Below are 22,344 nucleotides of genomic sequence, written 5' to 3' on the forward strand. Positions count from 1 at the left end.
AAAAAAAAAAAAAAAAAAAAAAAAAAATTTCAAGTTTTTGCCTGAGAATCCTGTGTCTCAAGATAGAAAAGGATTTGGAACGTGTGACTCCTTGGGGAAGATTACAGTTCATGGAAAATCATAGCAATAACAAAAAGCATTTATTAAGTCATATATGCCAGACAAATTACAACAGTGCATAAAATGCTCTTCTGTATGGAGGATAGTGGAGGATGCTGTCTTACTTTTTAAGAAAGTGGAAAATGAGCAAACAATATGATGCCCATTTCTTCACCCTAATGTAGTGGGGTTTTTTTTTTTAAGTAAATATCATCGTTCCACAGTTCTGAACTTTTAACTTGAAATGACTAAAAACATAAACTCCAAGGACCCGAAACTTCCTTCCAAGTTAGGGAAGATAACTGAGTTTCTTGAACAGAAGTTAATACTTTGTGGGAAATCAACTCAATGGATGGCACCCATGAAAAATTATAGTTATACAGGCTGGGGATGGCGTGAGAGGAAGCACATGATGCTAAAAGAAAAAAAGTGGAATATAAAAACGTGTGAGGGGGGCTTCCCTGGTGGCGCAGTGGTTGAGAGTCCGCCTGCCGATGCAGGGGATGCGGGTTCGTGCCCCGGTCCGGGAAGATCCCACACGCCACGGAGCGGCTGGGCCAGTGAGCCATGGCCGCTGAGCCTGCGCGTCCGGAGCCTGTGCTCCGCAACTGGAGAGGCCACAACAGTGAGAGGCCCGCATACCGCAAACAAAACAAAACAAAACAAAAACGTGTGAGGTTAAATAACAACCCAGTAAACTACATAGGTTATGGACAAAGACTGGAATGGAACAATAAATCCACTGAGTTTTAGAGCAGTGAAATCCTGGACGTTTTTTCTTTTCTTTCACTGTTACTCCAGTTTTTAAATGAAATAAGTGTGCAGAAGCAGCTCATCTCAAGAAGCCCCTGGGAGGAGCTAGAAGGAGGTTGAAAGTTCCAATGGAAGCAAAGTCACCTGTATTTCTGAGCCCCGCACAGTCCCAGGAGCAGTAGCAGAAGCAGCACCACCGCGCAGGCAGCCACCGCGGTGATGCTCCGCTGCCGCCCGTGGCCGGCATGCCGCAGTTCCCACCACTTCAAGTCTCGGTGCTGACATCGCTCCCCGACGTAGCCAACGACACAGCTGTGACAACATACAAACAGAGGTCAGCAGTGAGCCAAGGCCGAAAACGCTTATATTTTTGCACTCAATATCCAGCCGTCTCTCAACCTCTGCATTTCAGCTTCAGCTCTTTGGACATATGGAAAATCCATCAGGGGTCAGTTGAAAGCACTCTAATTTACAAGTTAATGCAACACAGACTTGCCCCATTGGTCTGTTGGCCCTGGGATTAATGGGGGATTATTTGCATACCGCCTCTATAAGGCACTGCAGAACACTGATTAAAGATCAATTTCTGTTAGGCTAAAATCCTGTGAAGCTTCCTCTAAGACCAACATAAAGCAACCCTACCCTAAGAGCGAAGGGAGTTTTCGAACAAATGTTCAGCCAGACTGCAATGAGTATAGGTCAAAGGAAGGAAGAGTTCAAAGCACAGTCTTTCACTTGAGACCAGGTTGTAAAAGAATGTTGAGTAGTCTCTGAACTGGAAGCATAGACTAGTCTGCAGAGGAAACCATTTTTCCTTCTCTTTTAAAGTCACAGACTCAAAAGGACTCGGTGGTGACACACAAGCATTTGCCTAAGTGGAGGAAAAGAGGCGTTCACCAACATCCTGCTGTTTCATTAGTGAAATTGTTACTGGAATTACCAGCGGGCAACACAGGCTGTGAACCTTTAGATGAAAGTAAATGAAACAATGCTGCCATCTACTGGAAATACATGCTTCCAGAAACTCTCCGGATCTTGGGTAGAATTAGATTCTATTATTCTGTGCAAGAGCATAAACTTTAAAAATATTGTTAGAAATTCTGTGTTGCTCACTTGTTAGGAATTTCTTCACCTTGGCTCTGGATCCACTCTCTGCATGTATATCCATGTCCCCACTTTGTTCCAAAAGGAGGTAAAGGAATGAATACACAGAGGACTGATACCAGTCCCCATGGCGGGAAGAGGCAGCAAGGGACAAGCATTAGACGAAGCATGCATCATGGCTGAAGGCCCAGAAGGTCTCAAGTCTAGTCCTAGCTCTACCTGAGTTGGTTACAGGAGCTTTGGCGAGTCACTTTCAAAGACAGGAGGGAAAGTAACTAGTGTTTGTTATGTACCTTATGTTTCCGATATTGTACTAGGCACTTTTATTCATTTTATTTTTGATGGCATATTCCCATTTTATAGATGAGGAAAGTGAGATTCAAAGGAGTTAAGTAATTTTCCACACAGCTAGTGAATGGTAGGTTTGATTCAAATGGTTCTCTGATTTCAAAGTCTGTGTTCTTTCTACTACATTGGGCCACTTCCAAAAAGAGTTTTAAGTTCCATGCACCTCTGAAAAACTATTCTTCTAGAAGTGATCCTACCAGAGAATGCAGGACCTGAGTGTAGGAAGCATAAAGGACCATCAGGTTATTCCCGGCTTTCCTGTATGCTGTTTTAATTCTAGCTGTCCTTGGTTATAGACATTTACTATCAACGCCTAGCAGCCACTTGTTGTTGTTGTTGTTGTTGTTTTGCGGTACGCGGGCCTCTCACTGTTGTGGCCTCTCCCGTTGCGGACGGAGCACAGGCTCGGGACGCGCAGGCTCAGCGGCCATGGCTCACGGGCCCAGCCGCTCCGCGGCATGTGGGATCTTCCCGGACCGGGACACGAACCCGCGTCCCCTGTATCGGCAGGCGGACTCTCAACTACTGCGCCACCAGGGAAGCCCCTAGCAACCACTTTTAAACTGTTGGATATTAACAGGCCACACCTCCAATCCTCTCACAGATCTTAGGGTCTCAAGGAATATGCCACGCACGTGACAAGAGAACTGGGAGCCAAGGAGGATGCAATATCAAAGCCTCTCAGCCTTATAAGGTCCAGAGCAATCAGCCAGCATCTCACAAGGGCAGGCGACGCTCCACTAGTTCCTCAGGTTTTGGGTTTTTTTTTTTTACATCTTTATTGGAGTATAATTGCTTTACAATGTTGTGTTAGTTTCTGCTTTATAACAAAGTGAATCAGTTATACATACACATATGTTCCCATATCTCTTCCCTCTTGTGTCTGCCTCCCTCCCACCCTCCCCTATCTCAACCCCCTAGGTGGTCACAAAGCACTGAGCTGATCTCCCTGTGCTATGTGGCTGCTTCCCACTAGCTATCTATTTTGCATTTGGTAGTGTATATATGTCCATGCCACTCTCTCATTTCGTCCCAGCTTACCCTTCCCCATCCCCTTGTCCTCAAGTCCATTCTCTACATCTGCGCCTTTATTCCTGTCCTGCCCCTAGGTTCTTCAGAACCTTATTTTTTTAAGATGCCACATATATACGTCAGCACACGGTATTTGTTTTTCTCTTTCTGACTTACTTCACTCTGTTACGACAGACTTGAGGTCCATCCACTTCACTACAAATAACTCAATTTCGTTTCTTTGTATGGCTAATATTCCATTGTATATATGTGCCACATCTTCTTTATGGACACTTAGGTTGCTTCCATGTCCTGGCTGCTGTAAATTGTGCTGCAATAAACATTGTGGCACATGACTTCTTTGAATTATGGTTTTCTCAGGGTATATGCCCAGTAGTGGGATTGCTGGGTCGTATGGTAGTTCTATTTTTAGTTTTTTAAGGAACCTCCATACTGTTCTCCATAGTGGCTGTATCAATTTACATTCCCACCAACAGTGCAAGAGGGTTCCCTTTTCTCCACACCCTCTCCAGCATTTATTGTTTGTAGATTTTTTGATGCTGGCCATTCTGACCGGTGTGAGGTGATACCTCATTGTAGTTTTGATTTGCATTTCTCTAATGATTAGTGATGTTGAGCATCCTCTCATGTGTTTGTTGGCAATCTGTGTATCTTCTTTGGAGAAATGTCTATTTAGGTCTTCTGCCCATTCACAACCTTTTTTCATGAAACATTTCACAGCACCGTTGTTGGGAGAACTTGGGCTGAAGAAGACCTGGCCCACAGGGTGGGGGTTGGTTCGAAGCCAAACCAGAATGAATGAGGATCTCTTCCGTGCTCAGGAGGTTTGGGGTCCTCTGAGAATCCCCAGAGCAGGGTATCTGTGAGGAGGACCTTGGGTGTGGAGATTTCCAGTTCCCACATCCTCTGCATCCCCGGGGCAGCCAGCAGGTCCTGCATCTGAGGGGAGCTTTCATTGCCTCCAAACAAGGAAGGAAGTGCATTCCTCTTTATTAACGTGCTCACAACGTTAAGAGCACTCTGTGTGGAATGATGCCTGTGAAGTGTTTCTAATAAAAGCCGGACTGGGAAGCACTCCTTAGAGGTGTGTTATTATGGAATTAAAAAACTACAAGGTGAGGTCATTGGGGCGGGGAAGGAGGGAAGGGTTGGACATCTGATTAAACCACACTTTTATTAAATATAGAATTCAAAAAAAAAGTTATGTTCCAGATTAATGGGAACTCTGGTGATATTTTAAATGTTGCTTTTGATTAAAGATCCTTAAATTTAAGTGTTAGATCCCACTTAATTGTCATTTTGGAGCAACTCGTGTTTGAAACATTATTAGGGGAATATGATATATTCACCAGGATTTAATGACAGAAAGGAAAGCAGTGTGCTAAAGAGTCCACAAATCATTTAATGAATTGCTGCTATCAGGGCCAAATGAAATCAACGTGCTGACCGCAATAGGCAACCCTGCAGTACCCTTCTTATTATAATGTCCTCTTTTTTTTTTTAACATCTTTATTGGAGTATAATTGCTTTACAGTGGTGTGCTAGTTTCTGCTGTATAACAAAGTGAATCAGCTATACATATACATATATCCCCATATCCCCTCCCTCTTGCATCTCCCTCCCACCCTCCCTATCCCACCCCGCTAGGTGGTCACAAAGCACCGAGCTGATCTCCCTGTGCTATGCGGCTGCTTCCCACTAGCCATCTATTTTACGTTTGGTAGTGTATATATGTCCATGCCACTCTCTCACTTCATCCCAGCTTCCCCTTCCCCAGGTCCTCAAGTCCATTCTCTACATCTGAGTCTTTATGCCTGTCCTGCCCCAGGTTCATCAGAACCTTTTTTTTTTTAGATTCCATATATATGTGTTAGCATATGGTATTTGTTTTTCTCTTTCTGACTTACTTCACTTTGTATGACAGACTCTAGGTCTATAATGTCTTTAATAACCCAAAGTTAAAGTATCAGAGAGAAACACAAACCATTGCTAGGACACTTGTTTTCATAATTTCATTATCTGTAACAGCAAGAAGCCATGAACAGGTAAAAACAATTTGATTCTTATTATCAAAATCAAGGATGATTATCATTAAGTACTAAATTTATCTTAGGTTAGAAAATCACAGTATGAAATATGAATATGAAAGCAGATTTCTGTTAGAACTGAGTCATTTTTGCTAATATTCATGAGCGTTTTTCACTGTGTCAGGCTGACGTGATTTATAATGCAAGGCCAATTCACAACCTTTTTTCATGAAACATTTCACAGCACCGTTGTTGGGAGAACTTGGGCTGAAGAAGACCTGGCCCACAGGGTGGGGGTTGGTTCGAAGCCAAACCAGAATGAATGAGGATCTCTTCCGTGCTCAGGAGGTTTGGGGTCCTCTGAGAATCCCCAGAGCAGGACAACCTTTTTTCATGAAACATTTCACAGCACCGTTGTTGGGAGAACTTGGGCTGAAGAAGACCTGGCCCACAGGGTGGGGGTTGGTTCGAAGCCAAACCAGAATGAATGAGGATCTCTTCCGTGCTCAGGAGGTTTGGGGTCCTCTGAGAATCCCCAGAGCAGGGTATCTGTGAGGAGGACCTTGGGTGTGGAGATTTCCAGTTCCCACATCCTCTGCATCCCCGGGGCAGCCAGCAGGTCCTGCATCTGAGGGGAGCTTTCATTGCCTCCAAACAAGGAAGGAAGTGCATTCCTCTTTATTAACGTGCTCACAACGTTAAGAGCACTCTGTGTGGAATGATGCCTGTGAAGTGTTTCTAATAAAAGCCGGACTGGGAAGCACTCCTTAGAGGTGTGTTATTATGGAATTAAAAAACTACAAGGTGAGGTCATTGGGGCGGGGAAGGAGGGAAGGGTTGGACATCTGATTAAACCACACTTTTATTAAATATAGAATTCAAAAAAAAAGTTATGTTCCAGATTAATGGGAACTCTGGTGATATTTTAAATGTTGCTTTTGATTAAAGATCCTTAAATTTAAGTGTTAGATCCCACTTAATTGTCATTTTGGAGCAACTCGTGTTTGAAACATTATTAGGGGAATATGATATATTCACCAGGATTTAATGACAGAAAGGAAAGCAGTGTGCTAAAGAGTCCACAAATCATTTAATGAATTGCTGCTATCAGGGCCAAATGAAATCAACGTGCTGACCGCAATAGGCAACCCTGCAGTACCCTTCTTATTATAATGTCCTCTTTTTTTTTTTAACATCTTTATTGGAGTATAATTGCTTTACAGTGGTGTGCTAGTTTCTGCTGTATAACAAAGTGAATCAGCTATACATATACATATATCCCCATATCCCCTCCCTCTTGCATCTCCCTCCCACCCTCCCTATCCCACCCCGCTAGGTGGTCACAAAGCACCGAGCTGATCTCCCTGTGCTATGCGGCTGCTTCCCACTAGCCATCTATTTTACGTTTGGTAGTGTATATATGTCCATGCCACTCTCTCACTTCATCCCAGCTTCCCCTTCCCCAGGTCCTCAAGTCCATTCTCTACATCTGAGTCTTTATGCCTGTCCTGCCCCAGGTTCATCAGAACCTTTTTTTTTTTAGATTCCATATATATGTGTTAGCATATGGTATTTGTTTTTCTCTTTCTGACTTACTTCACTTTGTATGACAGACTCTAGGTCTATAATGTCTTTAATAACCCAAAGTTAAAGTATCAGAGAGAAACACAAACCATTGCTAGGACACTTGTTTTCATAATTTCATTATCTGTAACAGCAAGAAGCCATGAACAGGTAAAAACAATTTGATTCTTATTATCAAAATCAAGGATGATTATCATTAAGTACTAAATTTATCTTAGGTTAGAAAATCACAGTATGAAATATGAATATGAAAGCAGATTTCTGTTAGAACTGAGTCATTTTTGCTAATATTCATGAGCGTTTTTCACTGTGTCAGGCTGACGTGATTTATAATGCAAGGCCATATACTTCGTCACAGAATATAACTTCTTCTTATAATTTAGACTAGGTTTCTGCTGATTATTAGTGATAAAATAATCAAAGCCGTATTTCATCATTCCTTCACTAGGCACAGAGAAAATTATCAGTGAGTCAGGAGTCCAGCCATAGGAGACCTATTCATTTTTCAGTATCTATCAATTCCCTCCGATTGCCTTCAAATTATGAAAGTAATTAAAAGTAAGATTTGATACAAAACTAGATCTTCTGGGTGTGGTTTTTACTAAAAACTGAGGGGCATGGCTTCTGAGTGAGTGCGCTGGGAACACCTCATAGTTCCAGGGCTTCCCTGAACCCTCCCTTCAGGTTGACACTTAGCCCACCGAAACCATCACGGGGACAAAAGCAGAGCAAAGGCAGCCATGGCTGCATCCAGCAGTTGTTACCAAATAACAAAAATGTAAATGCCAGGCTTCCCTGGTGGCGCAGTGGTTGAGAGTCCACCTGCTGATGCGGGGGACACGGGTTCATGCCCCGGTCCAGGAGGATCCCACATGCCGCGGAGCGGCTGGGCCCGTGAGCCATGGCCGCTGAGCCTGCGCGTCCGGAGCCTGTGCTCCGCAACGGGAGAGGCCACAACAGTGAGAGGCCAGCGAAACGCAAAAAAAAAAAAAAAAATGTAAATGCCAACTATTAGGAAGTAAAGAGGGAAAAAATATGTTAGTTTTGAGCATTGAAGGCAAGAAGTCCAGTGTGAACATATATAACACTTTTTAAAATTCAGAAACGTAGCATTGATGCGCTCCATCTATTTGGCAGAAAATAAATCAAAGTTTTAAGAAATTCTCTCAGTTTAATCCCCAGCCTATACCAGTAGTAACATCAAGTTATTTAAATAAGAGGGAAAATAACCAGTTCCTTACATTTAATATTTACCACTAGCACCGGGTCAGGGGTGGGGGGTGGTGAAATATGCAGGAAAGGTGTAATACACACACAGAATTTATATATGTCAATATAGGGTTACATATATAAATTATATATTTTTCCCTATGGAAAAGCCTAATTATAGAAAAATCTCAATATAAGTTTTCTGAATCTGCTAAAAGTTATGGGCTGCAATATCATATCTCTGTGCCATCAGAAAGATACCTTGACTTACTTGCAGGCATAGCTGTCGATCGCTTCAACATACATGCACACACCGCCGTGGAGGCAGTACCCATCGTGGGACGGGGGACATTCGGGGTAAATATTTCTCACAGGAGAGCGGCCATCCTCCCTGCGATGAGAGGGCGGAGTCGAGTCTGGAAGAAGCAAAGGCATTTCTTTTACTTTCTGAAGTGATTGGGGTCTTTCAGATATCGGTATCAGGGAGCGGTTTCTGTGAACAATGTGTGAGATAGACCAGTAGTTGTGATAGAGAACAACAGCTTCACTTTCTCAACCAGACCTCGTGTCCTTCACCATGCAGCCAGCCATTCTTTCCTTAGGTTCAGCATTATCTGACATAAAGCACATTGGAAGCTGTAAGAGAATGGTCAATCCCAAGACCATAGGAATTCCGAGTGCAGATCTCGTTATAAAAGCACATCCATCATCCAAAAACACATGCTGTGTGAAACAGCAGTTAGCTTAAGAGCGTCTCACTGAACAACAGTATCTCTTCACGGCTTATAAACCACCTACCACCACACAGTCCACTACCCCTAGTTTCCCGGGAGTCTCAAAAATTTCTCCCACACGAGACTTTCTTCTAAACACTGTTTAAGTTGTAGGGGAGCCCTCAAAGACAAAAGTAGCAACTTTGACAGAAAGGAAATGTTACCATAACAGAGGGGATGCCCAAGTGGGGAAGTCCGTTTTATTGGATGGTTTGCTGCTCTTTAAAAGGAAAACATTAGGGTGTGTAGCCGACTATATAAATATTAGGAGTCTTTCAGTACCTTTAAGAACAGCAAATTATTTGAGAAAATAATATGCTAAAAAAACAGAGACCCGAGCAAGTGCAGAACCTTCCTTTCTCAGGATGTTTTCTGCTTGCAGAGCTGAGACAGGTAAATAGCTGGCAATGACTTAGCTGACCCTGGCTTCTAGGGTCTATGAAGCCAGCTCCCCTTCTGAGTGCTGATGGTAAGAAGATACTGCTGTCATGCGGGAGGGTTCAGGAAGCAGGAAGCGACAATTATTAACATTTTTTAAAGTTCTAATTCAGATCAAGAAATACTGACTTTTTAAAAAAAAATTAAAAAATAAATGCAATTTTATTAAGAGTTTCAAATTACATATGTCAAATTTCTAGAATGGAATAGAACCATTTTGAAACTGGAGAGATGGCATAGATGAACACCGATATCCCTTGAAACTCCAACTTAATTTAAAAAAACAATTCCTCTGCAAACCATATTCCCCCTTATATAACAAAACGAAATAGTATCTATCTCTTCACTTTGGCAACAGCTATTTCCTAAAGGAATGAAAAAAAAAAGCAGTCATTTTGCTACTTCTTTAAGTTCATTAAAAATGGGATTCTATCTTTAGATTAAAAATGTTTAAGTTCAGAAAAAGCTTATTTTAAAATCCTTGAAAGTGATTCAAAATGCTAAGAGTCCGGACATCCTCCCCAACCTGTCTAGCCCTGCAGAGCTTTTCCAGCAGCCCCCAAAATCAACACTACAAATCAGGACATTAGCTGCATAGTTAAAGAGAACCACCTGTGTTCCCACCTTTATTGAATTGTGAATAATAAAAAAGGATTTATTCCAGATGCTATTAAATTAAGAAAACTTGGGCCATTTCACATTCTCAACCACAGCAGCAATCTAATCAGGAAAGTAAACTCACCAGCCTGATTGAACTGAATGATTTCTAGAAGCTCTAATGGAAATACACTTGGGTACTGATTTTTTCAGAATCAAGTCCCTCCCCTTGGATCTGGACCACCCACCAACCTACCAGGGCAAATCCGTCCAGGTTCAGACAAGTTGCCAGCACATGTGCAGGTGTAGTTTCCCTCCGTATTTGTACAGGCGGCATTTTCCCCACAGGTGTGCACACCCAGTTGGCACTCATCAACATCTGTCAGGAAAAGGGAGTAGGAAAGAGAAAAGTAGGGTGCAGAGGAGAACAGAGGGTGGTATAATTGGAAACCCCAATATTCTGGAAAGGGAGCATCTTCAACTTCTGTCATGCCACATGTTCTCAGAGCTCTATACATTTTTAGATTCAAAAATTCTGTTATAAATGTTGGAGAGAGAGATGGACTGGGCCCCTTGGCTGCATGCCCATGCAGGTAAACTCCTGACATGAGGCTGGAAGTTTTCCTACTGCTTTGGAAGGAAAGGAAATTTCCCAGCACATGTAGCTCAGTGGGAAAGTTGGAGATGGTAAACTATCTCCAGGTAAACATTTAGTGGTTCAGATCATATTAAATTCAACATTTTTGCCTTTTTTACATAAATATGAACAAAGTCATCACTTTTTTCCCAGCTACCCATCTTTTATTTTCTCAGTTACCACCACCCTAACCTTTAGGTCTTTCTTCTCTTCAATTTTCCATTTGCTGTAAGAGGAGCAGCCTTACAACATTCCCTACATCCCGTCTCTCCTGCACTTCTCTCCTAAACACCAGCGCCACATTAATCTTCCCGAACCACATCTCCCGTCACTGCACCACTCGACTCAGACGCTGCCAGTAGTTGTCTGCTTCCTAGAGCTGTGCTGCCCAATATGGTAGCCATCGCCATATGTAGGTATCGAGCACCTGAAGTGCAGCTAGTCCACACTGAAAGGTACTGTAAGTGTAAAACACGTGCCAGATTGCGTGGACATAGTATCAACTATGAAAGAACATAAAATAGATCAGTAATTTTTATATTATAGATAGCTAATGACAACCAAATGTATAGCACAGGGAACTGTAATCAGTGCTCTGTGGTGACCTAAATGGGAAGGAAGTCCAAAAAAGAGGGGATATATGTATACGTGTAGCTGATTCACTTTGCTGTACAGCAGAAACTAACACAACACTGTAAAGCAACTATACTCCGATTAAAAAATAATGATGATACTTTTTTATATTGATTATACATTAAGCTGTTAATATTTGGGATATATATTGAATAAAATAAAATATTATTAAAATTAATTTCACCTGTTTCTTTTTGCTTTTTGTAATGTAGCTACAAAAAATTTAAAATTACATATGTGACTGACATTATATTTCTACTGGATGGTGCTGGTCCAGAGAAGTAAAACCCCAATGCCTGACTTTCAGATTCTAGTTTTCCACAAATATAACTCAACTTACCTGTTATGGACTGAATTGCATCTCCCCAAAATTCATATGTCGAAGCCCTAACCCCCAGAGTGACTATATTTGGAGACAGGACCTATAAGGAAGCAATCAAGCTTATATGAGGTCATAAGAGTGAGGCCCTAATCCAACGGGATTGATGTCCTTCTAAGAAGAGGAAGAGATACCAGAGGTGTCTCTCTCTCCCTCTCTCACTCTCTCCACAAGCCACAGAGGAAAGGGCAGGTGAGTGTGGAGCAAGAAGGGGGCCGTCTGCAAGCCAGGAAGAGTCCTCACCAGGAACCAAATCTGCCAGCGCCTTAATCTGGGACTTCTGGCCTCCAGAACTCTAAGAAAATAAACGTCTGTTGTTGAGGCCACCCAGTCTACACAGTACTTTTGATGGTATCCAGAGCAGATGGAGACACCACCTTGCCAGACTCAGTTTCTGTTCTCCTTCACACAGTATAGACACACAGTCTATACTTAAGGCTCTAGGCTTTTCTCTACCCCCCCTCCCCCAAGTAAGACCTGTGATATGTTCATGCCTGCGGTGCTCCCCACTCCTTCACATTTCTGCATAATAAAAATGTACTTATGCCCCCAGTTCCATCCAAAACGATAATTCCTCCATGAAGTCTTTCCCAATACCTCAAACAGATATGTCTACCGGTTCTGAATTTCCACTTAGTTTTTACTTCTCTTATGACGCATACCTTTCTTCACCACGTATCACAGCTGCATTTCTTTTAGATCATATTCTCCATGTAAGCAAGGACTGCCTTCCTCATCTTGGCATTGCTCACAGATCCTAGCACTGTGTCTTTGCACTAATAGGGGTCAATTAAATATTTGCCACATTGAATCACTAACCTGAAAAGCCCAAAGGGAGTCTTTTTTTTTTTTTTTTAAACTGACATCCTACTGCAATCTCTATGAACTATCACCTTGAGAATGAGAGAGAAGCAAAAACAATGATGTACTGTTGGCCAAGAAACACAACTACTCTTAAGAATAACAACAGTTTTATACAGCACTTATTGTGGGCCAGGCATGGTTCAAAGCACTATATCTACTACATCTCTATATCTACTATATATACACGGGGCTGGGGGGCAGTGCGGAGAACAAGAACAAGCTCAGGGCTTCCATGTGGCCCGAGACGCCATGCCAACCAGGCAGGCTGGGCCATGACACTCTGCTCCATGGATGGAGATGCGTGAGTAACAGAGTGAGAATTCAGAGTATAATGAGTTTAAACATCCAAGAAAGTATACCTTCCTTTTTCTTCAAAGTAAATTAAATATAAAGCCTGTTTGTCTAAATTATCTATGAGCCTGCTTAATTCGAGCAGTGACATTTTCCCAATTGACAGCCAAATATGTGCTTAAAAGAGCCTTTACAGATGTCTGTGGACTCCACAAAACTAATCTGATAAACGTCTGATTTAAACCAACCAGATCCAGAAAATTGGTAGTTATGACTGATATTTCATCTTTAACCTCAACATGTGGGAGAAAGCAATGCCATTTTAGTTTGTTATCAAGGCATCTGCCCCTCACAGCGAAAAGATTTTTACGTTTTCAGAAGGAAAGGAAAACACTGAAAGAGACATGTTAAAGCCCCATAAAACTTGAGATAACTATTTTACTGGGCCAAGATGGCTTCAGGCAGGTCTTCACTTGTACAGTGACATTGTGTTACACCTGGAATGGTACATGACATCCACTAAGTGAACTCCTAACCCAGCAAGCCACACCCAGACCTTGGCAGAGGATGGTGATTATGAAAGAGGTCTTAATCATTCCTTGCTTGATTCTAAATGTCAACAGCTTGAACTTATCAAGAGCCAGCTGTGAGCCCTTTCACAGAACCACGCCTCCTTCCCTTTACACACAGCCGTGACCTCCAAAAAACCCACATCAGCTCTGCAGTTCACCACGGTTCAATTGCCAAATTCAGTGACAAAGAAAATGCCGTCCAGTTCCCCCCATGATGGCTCGAGGTGTGGAGTTATCGATGAGGCACTGATGTCACTCAACCCCGTGTAGAAGCTGACTAGTGCGGTCACAGCCAAAGGGCACGAAATTGACTATTTACCCAAAACTGAAATATGTCAGTTTGAACAGATCACACAACTCCTCCTTTAGTCTTAACATGTGTGTCAGCACAATTCTCTCCTGTCTTTTCTCGGCCCGCCACACCCAGTGTTTGGTGATTCTCCAAGGCTTGCCTTCACCCTTGGCCCTCTGCACACAGCTCTCTTACCAAGGCAGTGGATCCCATCTCCCTGGTAGCCTTCTGAGCACCGGCAGACATGGCCACCTTCAGTATTGACGCACTTGGAGGAGGTGGGAGGGCAAACTGAGATACCCATCTGACATTCATCTATATCTGTGGGCAAAATGATGAGCTAGTGAAATACATAGGCAATCCTGGTATAAAGGAAAAGTGTAGGAAAGGATAGTATAATCTTACATACAATCATCCAGCCATTTACAGGTACTGCTTGCAAATGTGATGCAAACCCTCCATCTTGGACTTAAAGTTCATTTCTGAATCAATTTTTACAGATTTCTCAGTGTTTCACTAGTGTAAGTAAATCACTTTTTGCCAGAGTTTCAGACCATAAGAACATTTACAATAATGGCTATCAATGTAAAATAGTAACCCATCCAGCAAAACCTATTTAATAAACTAAAACTTATGACCTAAGCCTTTGGGGGGGAAAGCTGTGTTTTTATTGGAATTGGGGAGTTTAGAAATTTGACTTGAACTCAAATTCATGCTTTTAAAGCTAATTATAAATTCTTCTCCTTGGGGCTTCCCTGGTGGCGCAGTGGTTAAGAATCCACCTGCCAATGCAGGGGACACAGGTTTGAGCCCTAATTCGAGAAGATCCCACATGCCGTGGGGCAACTAAGCCCAAGCGCCACAACTACTGAGCCTGTGCTCTATAGCCCACGAGCCACAACTACTGGGCCCATGTGCCACAACTACTGAAGCCCGCGTGCCTAGAGCCTGTGCTCCGCAGCAAGAGAAGCCACCGTGATGAGAAGCCCGCGCACCGCAATGAAGAGTAGCCCCCGCTCGCAAAGACTAGAGAGCCTGCGTGTAGCAACAAAGACCCAACACAGCCAAAAATAAAGTAAATGAAATAAATATTTTTTAAAAATCAATTATATTAAAAAAATTCTTCTCCTTAATGTCAATTGTCTATATCATGGAGTTTTAATATAACTCAAAGTAACATAACAATATGTTATATGTTTCTTATTTTCTATTCATACACCCATTACCTTTTTAACTAATATCAAACAATGTATTCAATCCTCAGGGTAACATCAATCCTTCTGGAGATTTTGAATCAGTATGATCTGAGAGAATGTTTCTGATTCACTATTTTCCAGATATTATGTGTATTTGGATTTTGCTCTTACCAGAACACAGTTTTCCATCTCCGGCAAATCCTTTCAAACACCGACATGTGACATTCTCTCCCTCTGAAACACACCAAGCCTGTGTACTGCATCCCAAGGCACTACAGTCATCATCATCTGCAAACAGCGAGAACCCCACAGGATTATTTCCAGACCTCAGAGGAAAAAATGGACTTCAGTGTTTTGCATTCTACCGAAAATTCCACTACGTCCTTTCTCAAGTTCTGGGGCAGGTTAACCTCCAAATAGAAACACTGTGCTGATCTGTAAGCTATATCTATATTAAAGGGTCCACAAACCATATGTTTCTGTTTACATGCTCTCAACAAATCTTTAGTCCTAAAGAATTATGTGGTGTTCAAAGACCCCCGTGTGAACTTATTTATAATTTTTTAAAGCATTTGCAAATTTGAACGATACAATTTCTAGGACTAAACGGACTCAAACTTCAAAAATTGTATTGCTTTATTTGAGAATTCCCAACCGTTGTGACATACAAAAGGGGCCAATATATTCTTATCTCTCAAAGATACGCAACTAATATGTAGCAAGTAGATCTGTGTACCAACATGGCAAAGAGATTTAATCATAAAAAGATTTATTGTCAATTTACTAAAATTATGTTTGATATATAATAGAATGTATATGTCAAAATGTATGTTTATTATCAAGATTTATGCCATGACTTGCAAACCTCAAGGCACTTTTTTTTTTTTCAAATTTATTATTTTTGCCTGTGTTGGGTCTTTGTTACTGTGCACGGGCTTTCTCTAGTTGCAGCGAGCGGGGTCTACTCTTTGTTGCAGCGCGCAGGCTTCTCATTGCGGTGGCTTCTCTTGTTGCAGAGCACGGGCTCTAGGCGCGCAGGCTTCAAGTAGTTGCAGCTCATGGCCTCTAGAGCACAGGCTCAGTATTGTGGCACACAGGCTTAGCTGCTCTGTGGCACGTGGGATCTTCCCGGACCAGGGCTCCAACCCATGTCCCCTGCATTGGCAAGCAGATTCTTAACCACTGTGCCACCAGGGAAGTCCCACCTCAAGGCACTTTTACAGAGTCATGAACCATACAAACTAAATGCTGTAAAAGGATCATTTCATTTCATACTCCAATGAAATGCAAATGCCCCAGAAGACAGAGTTGCCTTTTGAGCCATAAACATGAGCAAGTTTTTTTTTTTTTTTCCTTTAGCTACTTATGTATATAATCATTCTCCAAATGCCTCCTCTCTGTTGGAGTTGGGGGTACCTGACATACCACAGTAGGATATAAACTATCTTCTGTCTTTTCACTGGTAAATTTGCTCATCTGAGTATAGAAGAGGTCAAGAAACCCTCCAAAGTTGCCCATAAATTAAAGAAAGTTAAATGATCTAAATAGGAGTCAGGTGCCATGTGAATGCAGACAGCGGCTAATTGCGTTTGATTTGCTTAGCTATTTGAGTGAGATTTTTCTTGTGGGAACACGGGCCTTTCATGCTTGCTTGGTCACCTCCTGTCCCTCATGACTCTTCGAGATGGATAAGTTCAGACTAAATCAATTATCCATTGGATTCAGCATTTATTTGGAAGACTAGCTCCCAAATCACAAGGCTGTTCAGAGTGTATGGTGGACAGTATCAAATTACCCAAGACATTTTAAATCACTTGCGGAATTATCTTAAATTAACATATGATTCAGGATTTATTTGGTAACTTGCAAACCCCAAGGCAGCTTTGCATAATGAAAAGCAATGGATATGCAGTTGCAGGAGGGATGAGCCATAGCCAAAGCTCCTTCTGCCACAAACTAGCTCCACAAGGAAGGCATGCATATGCTTCACGTGCCTCTTCTCTAAAATGCAGATGACAGTTTCTGTCCAGTCTATTTCACATGGTTGTTGTAAGCACTTGAAGAAAAAGTGATTTTTAAAAGAATCTTTTGAGAACTATAAAATATTTTATTTACATATCTAGATAAGAATGATAAAGAAGCAGAATATTGTGACAGCCTGAATCAGAATTAGCCTTATCACACTAGAAAAGACTCTGGGGTCTGTTTGTAAAATTAACAAAATTAATTCATTTTGAAGCACCTACTATGTGCCAGATCCTAATGAGGGCCAAAAATACAGTGGTGGAGAATATAGACAAGGGCTCTGTTTTCTTACATGATTATTTATTGAAGTATAGGTGTAATAAGCACAATCAAGAAAAAATACTGGGTTCCAAGAAAGCTGAAACAACTCTCGCCTCACCTGGTCACCTAGGAGACTAGGAAAGGCTTGCTGAGAAAGAGCATATTAAGCTGAGATCTGAAGGATACACAGAACTTGGGGAGGTGGGGTTAGAAAGAGCACTGTAGGCCGAGAAAACAACACCTGCATGTTATAGGCAAGGCCCATGTAATGGAAGCAGGCCATAGAAAGCTGGGGATAGAAGGGCACAAATTGAGGCTGGTGAGGTGGGTACAGGCTAGTTTCTCCAGGGCTCAACAGGCTACGTTAAGGATTTTACATTTTATTCATGAATTTAGAAGAATTCGTGATTTTAGTGAATTTGACAATGAAACTTTTTAGGATTGAATCTCTTTGCCATGTTGTACACAGATCTGCTTGCTCCATATGACTCTGTGTCTTTGGAGAATAAAAAGATATGGACCTAAAAATCTAACATAAAGTTTTCGATTTATTTTTAGTATAGATACTTGTTTGAAATGAAATTTCACAACAAAATGTAAGTAAGACCCCTTAGCCTAACACAGGTAGAACTAAAACTTTACAGGCTAAGACAAAATAGAACACAATCCAGGGAGGGAAAGATGGGGTAATCTTCACCAAGACAATCAATTTCATTTATTCCACACGAGGCAGAGTACAGTCTCCAGGCAGGAAGCCAAACACAGCCTGTTATATATGTATTCCAAATCTTTAGCCATTTTGTCACTCCCCCATGCCACCCACGTGGCCTAATTTACTGTCTGTCATTCACCTTGGTCTTTGAGTCCCCCAAACATTAGCCTTTCAAAATATCCTCTGTGAACCTCTAGGGATCCCTAGTGACTTTGAAAAGGTTCTCTATGCTGCTAATATATATTATGTATATTGTTTTATTCTACCACATTGTCTCCACATCCGACTATGACCTTGGAGGCTGGGGCTATATTTAGCTAAGTATGGTATCACCAGCATTTAGCACGGTGTATGGCAAATAAATAGTCACCAAATGAATAATATTCCTAACATGACCATGTTTCCAGTAATTCTTTCCTTGATATGAATTAATTACTTGGTCATAATTTTCAAAATCTTTGGTCGAGTCACTAACTTCACATATCTTAGTTTTCAAATCTGTAAAATGATAGATGGTGATAAGCATCAAATTAGAGGATATACTTAAAGGACCTGGTAAACTCTAAAGCTCTGTAAAAATTATTATTACTAAAAATATTCACCTCTTTGTATTTTATCAAAAATCACACTGATAAAATCCTCTAAGAAGGGGTAAGAGGTCCCAGGGCCTCGAAAATTGTAGTTTGCTGACCACAAAAGTTGTGGTTAAGTGTATATAATGCCCTAATGTGGAGTTCTCAAATTTATTTTTAGCCACATACAGTGTTAAAATTAAGTTTCACTCCGAAATATAAATAAATAAAATGCTTCAAAGCAGAGCTGCACTGATGGAAAGGTAGAGACTTAGCATGGAGAAGAGGTGGGGTTTGCAGAAGCTTTAGGGCTGAGCTAAGCCCAGTTTGAAAACCACTGGCTTCATGAGTGAACACAGACTATAAAAGAATTAGGTTCCCTAAAGTCGTTACATACTGAATAAATTATTTAGCATTTGGCTGATAAATGGACAATATATTATAGAAGAAAAAAAAAAAATCTAACATTTGCTGTTTGTGGACTTTCTGGAGCAGCTGAAGCAACCAGCCTATATTTGCTTATCAGCTACCATCTGCTTTTCACACTGACAGAAGTAAAGCTAAATGGGCCAAACACCAAAAATACTAGGCATGGATGGGGATACACCCAAATCTGTCCTGGCCTATTTTTCACTTTTCTTTCCAAGTTAGATTTCTTCAAAAAAGATTCAGTCCAAGGACACTCAATGAGTAAAGTTCATGTCCAGTCTAATATGGAGCCATCTTCCTCAGATAAACCATTCAGAAGAGGACCAAAGTTTGAGTCCAAAGTTTGTCTTCGCTAGCTTTGTGTAGATTTAGTCAACATTAAGTTAGAGAGTTCATTCAGAATTTCTAATTAGTAGGATGGAAATTGTTGGAACCAAAGCTGTATTGGAGAACTCATTATTCATACCTGACACCATGATTTCAGCCACTAGCATATGTTGAGATTCTGTAATATTATCTTCAAGCTCTCTACTGCTGGGTAAGATGTCCAACGGTATTACTCCATTACTCAGATCTGCTCCACTACCTATTGAAGGCCAACGGATACAATTAATTTACCTTTTGTGATTCAAGAAATGTTTGAGTTAATTTATATTTATGGCTGTTTGTGTGAGTTCAGACTCTTTCTTAGAGTCGGAGGATTCAGAAAAACTGCCAGGGTCTTGGTGGCTTAGAAAACCTTCTCTGCTACACTACACGCTCTCAGCTTCACTCCATGCACTTATAATTGAGGGTGGGGAGAGCCAGCAGGGAAGAAAGACAGGACTCTTCTCGGTGCTGGCAAAAACAGTAAAACTAGAATACCAAAATCCTTATGAACATAATCAGCTCATAATCACTGCTCGCCATTACTGAGGACAAATTAGTGAGATGATTTCCCCAACCTGCCTTTCATATATACCCCTTCTCCTTTAGGCTGCTTATAACATTTATTTTAGCCTGATTTTGCCAGTATTTAGAAATGTGGAGGGGCATAAACAAGCTATAATTTAACATAGACATGAGACCTATGCAACTCCCCAGAACATGGAAGAAATGGATCCCCTAAAACACTGTGTATTCTCTAAGCATGGGTCATGGATCCCTGGGGTCTCACTGCATGGCATCTAGAAGGTCAAAACTATTTTCATAAAAGGCAAATAACTGTATTGTTATTTTCACTGTCAACATTGCTAAGTGATGGGGCAAAAGCAGACATGGGTGAAAGTGTGGTGCTTTAGCATGAATCGTCATGATACTAGTAGCATGTTCTCTACTGTGGTCATGTTCTTCACTGCCACATACACACACACACACACACACACACACACACATTCCAGTTTCACCTTTAAAAGCCCATGATGGGGCAGTAAAATTACTAATTTTTTAAAATCTTGACCATAGACTACCTGGCTCTTTAATCTTCTGCGTAATGAAATGGGAAGCAACACATAAAACACTGTGCACACACTGAAGCTATGATGGCTGTCTGGAGGAAAGGCACCTGTGAACTCTCAGAGATACGAGCTAAAACTAGGCTCTTTTTTTTTTCATTGAACATGATTTTTACCTGAAAGAATGTTTGATAAACTATGTCATTAACATTTGGGGATTTGATATTTTCTCAACAATGAATGAAGTGATGCTGTCACTTCAAGGAAAATTAGCTCACGGTGCTTGTTGCCAGTAATAAAATTTAAGCTTTCAAGTGGAAAGTAGAATTCTGGAAAATTTTCCACAAAAGAAATTTAACAAAATCCAGACACTCAAAGACTTTTCTGATGAGTTTGATAATAATAATTAGTTAATGTTATTGTAGGTATATTAATGTGATATTTGGCAGACTTGCGTAACTCAATCAATATTTTTAAATGACCAAAACATGATGCAACAAAATCATGCATGGCAAAAGATCCACTCAAAGTGCAAAACAGAACACTGAGTTTTAACATAGCAGGGGACAAAAAGTTCATTGATATGGCTTCAGATTCAACATTGCAACTAACTCTAAGAAACTACCACCTGTCTAGTTCTGATATACATAATATCAAAAGAAGATATACAGAAAAGTCCTCTGAAAAGGCTATTAAGCAATCTTCCCTTTTCCAGCTCCATGTGTGTCTGATTTTCTTCATTGGCTTCAAACAAAACAACACAGCAACAGCTTTAACAGAGGGGCAGATGGGAGAATCTGGCTGCCCTCTATTAAGGCAGATATTAAAGATATAAACGTAAAACAATGCCATTCTTCTTACTACATATTTTTGTTTTGAAAAATAGAGTTATTTCATTTATTTTCATAAAAACATATTCACATATAATGGAATATTACTGTAACTTTAATAGAGATATTAAAATTTTTAGTCTTAATCTCTAATACAATAAATCTTGATAAATATAACCCACACAAACAAAGACTCGAGGTTTTCAATCATTTTTAAGAGTGTAAAAAGGTTCCAAAACCAAAAAGATTGAGAACTGTTATTCTAAGGCAACAATTGGTAGAAAGTTCAGAAAATCCAAAATATTCAATTCTGGTCCATGGATAAATTAATCCATTTATTTGCTGTCAATGTCACCTAACATATCATGCCTATTGGATAAATATGAATTTTTAAAAAACATCTAAAATAAAATTTAAGTTCTCTTTGGTATAAGATATCAAGAGATGAATCCAAATACACCTTACCTGTTTGGATGCACATTTAAGGGAAGTAAATCAGTGCTACTGTTTACATGTCATATTAGATCTCTTCTTCCTCAAAGTTACATTTAGTTTTTTGTTTGGTTTGGTTTTGCTGTACGCGGGCCTCTCACTGCTGTGGCCTCTCCCATTGCGGAGCACAGGCTCCGGATGCGCAGGCTCAGCGGCCACGGCTCACGGGCCCAGCAGCTCCGCAGCATGTGGGATCCTCCCGGAGCGGGGCACGAACCCGTGTCCCCTGCATCAGCAGGTGGACTCTCAACCACTGTACCACCAGGGAAGCCCTACGTTTAGTTTCTAAAAATGTGGATCACAAGCCTTGTCGAGCTGGATTCCCTACACCTGTTTGGTATTCTAAACTTATTTATTACAAAGGACTTTGCTTTTCATATAAAGACAGTCATGTGGCAGGGGGTTTACATATGACTACCTCTAAAATCGAGGCCATAAAACTTCAAACAAGATGTCTTTGAACATTCCCTGAATTGGTAAAATACTGGCATTTATTTCCAAGGATGGGCTATTCCACCAAAAATGGGGGTCTGGAGCACTGGAACTTAAGACTTGGAATATTATCTTTTGTTCATTAATTTTACAGCTAGAAGAAGTCAACTGAATTTAGTTTGTAATGAGGAGGCCAAACTCATCGGTGGGGCGGGGGGAAAGACAGTTTGGCATCGCTAAAAGCAAGGGAGCTTTTAATAATACAAAATATTAAAAATTAGCACAAGCATAAAAATCAACGTAGGACAATATTCCTGAGCTAAAGTAAGA

The 22,344-nt window shown here is 41.0% G+C and overlaps 1 protein-coding gene across 3 annotated transcripts in view; it reads right to left on the reverse strand.

Annotated features, from left to right (window-relative positions):
* The window catches only part of EGF (epidermal growth factor), a 99,487-nt gene that overhangs the window by 8,203 nt on the left and 68,940 nt on the right, over positions 1–22,344 (reverse strand). For 2 of the 3 annotated variants that reach the window (XM_007463224.1, XM_007463222.1), the window contains 6 exons: positions 19,294–19,403; positions 15,000–15,116; positions 13,828–13,953; positions 10,221–10,343; positions 8,428–8,572; positions 997–1,164 (listed from right to left, as the gene is read on the reverse strand). In XM_007463224.1, coding sequence (XP_007463286.1) covers positions 997–1,164; positions 8,428–8,572; positions 10,221–10,343; positions 13,828–13,953; positions 15,000–15,116; positions 19,294–19,403 — 789 coding nt within the window. The remainder of the gene's footprint in view (positions 1–996; positions 1,165–8,427; positions 8,573–10,220; positions 10,344–13,827; positions 13,954–14,999; positions 15,117–19,293; positions 19,404–22,344) is intronic. The other variant, XM_007463223.1, reaches the window with a different exon arrangement.

Source organism: Lipotes vexillifer, unplaced genomic scaffold, assembly GCF_000442215.2.
Source record: "Lipotes vexillifer unplaced genomic scaffold, Lipotes_vexillifer_v1.1 scaffold769, whole genome shotgun sequence".
NCBI classification, from domain to species: Eukaryota; Metazoa; Chordata; class Mammalia; order Artiodactyla; family Lipotidae; genus Lipotes; species Lipotes vexillifer.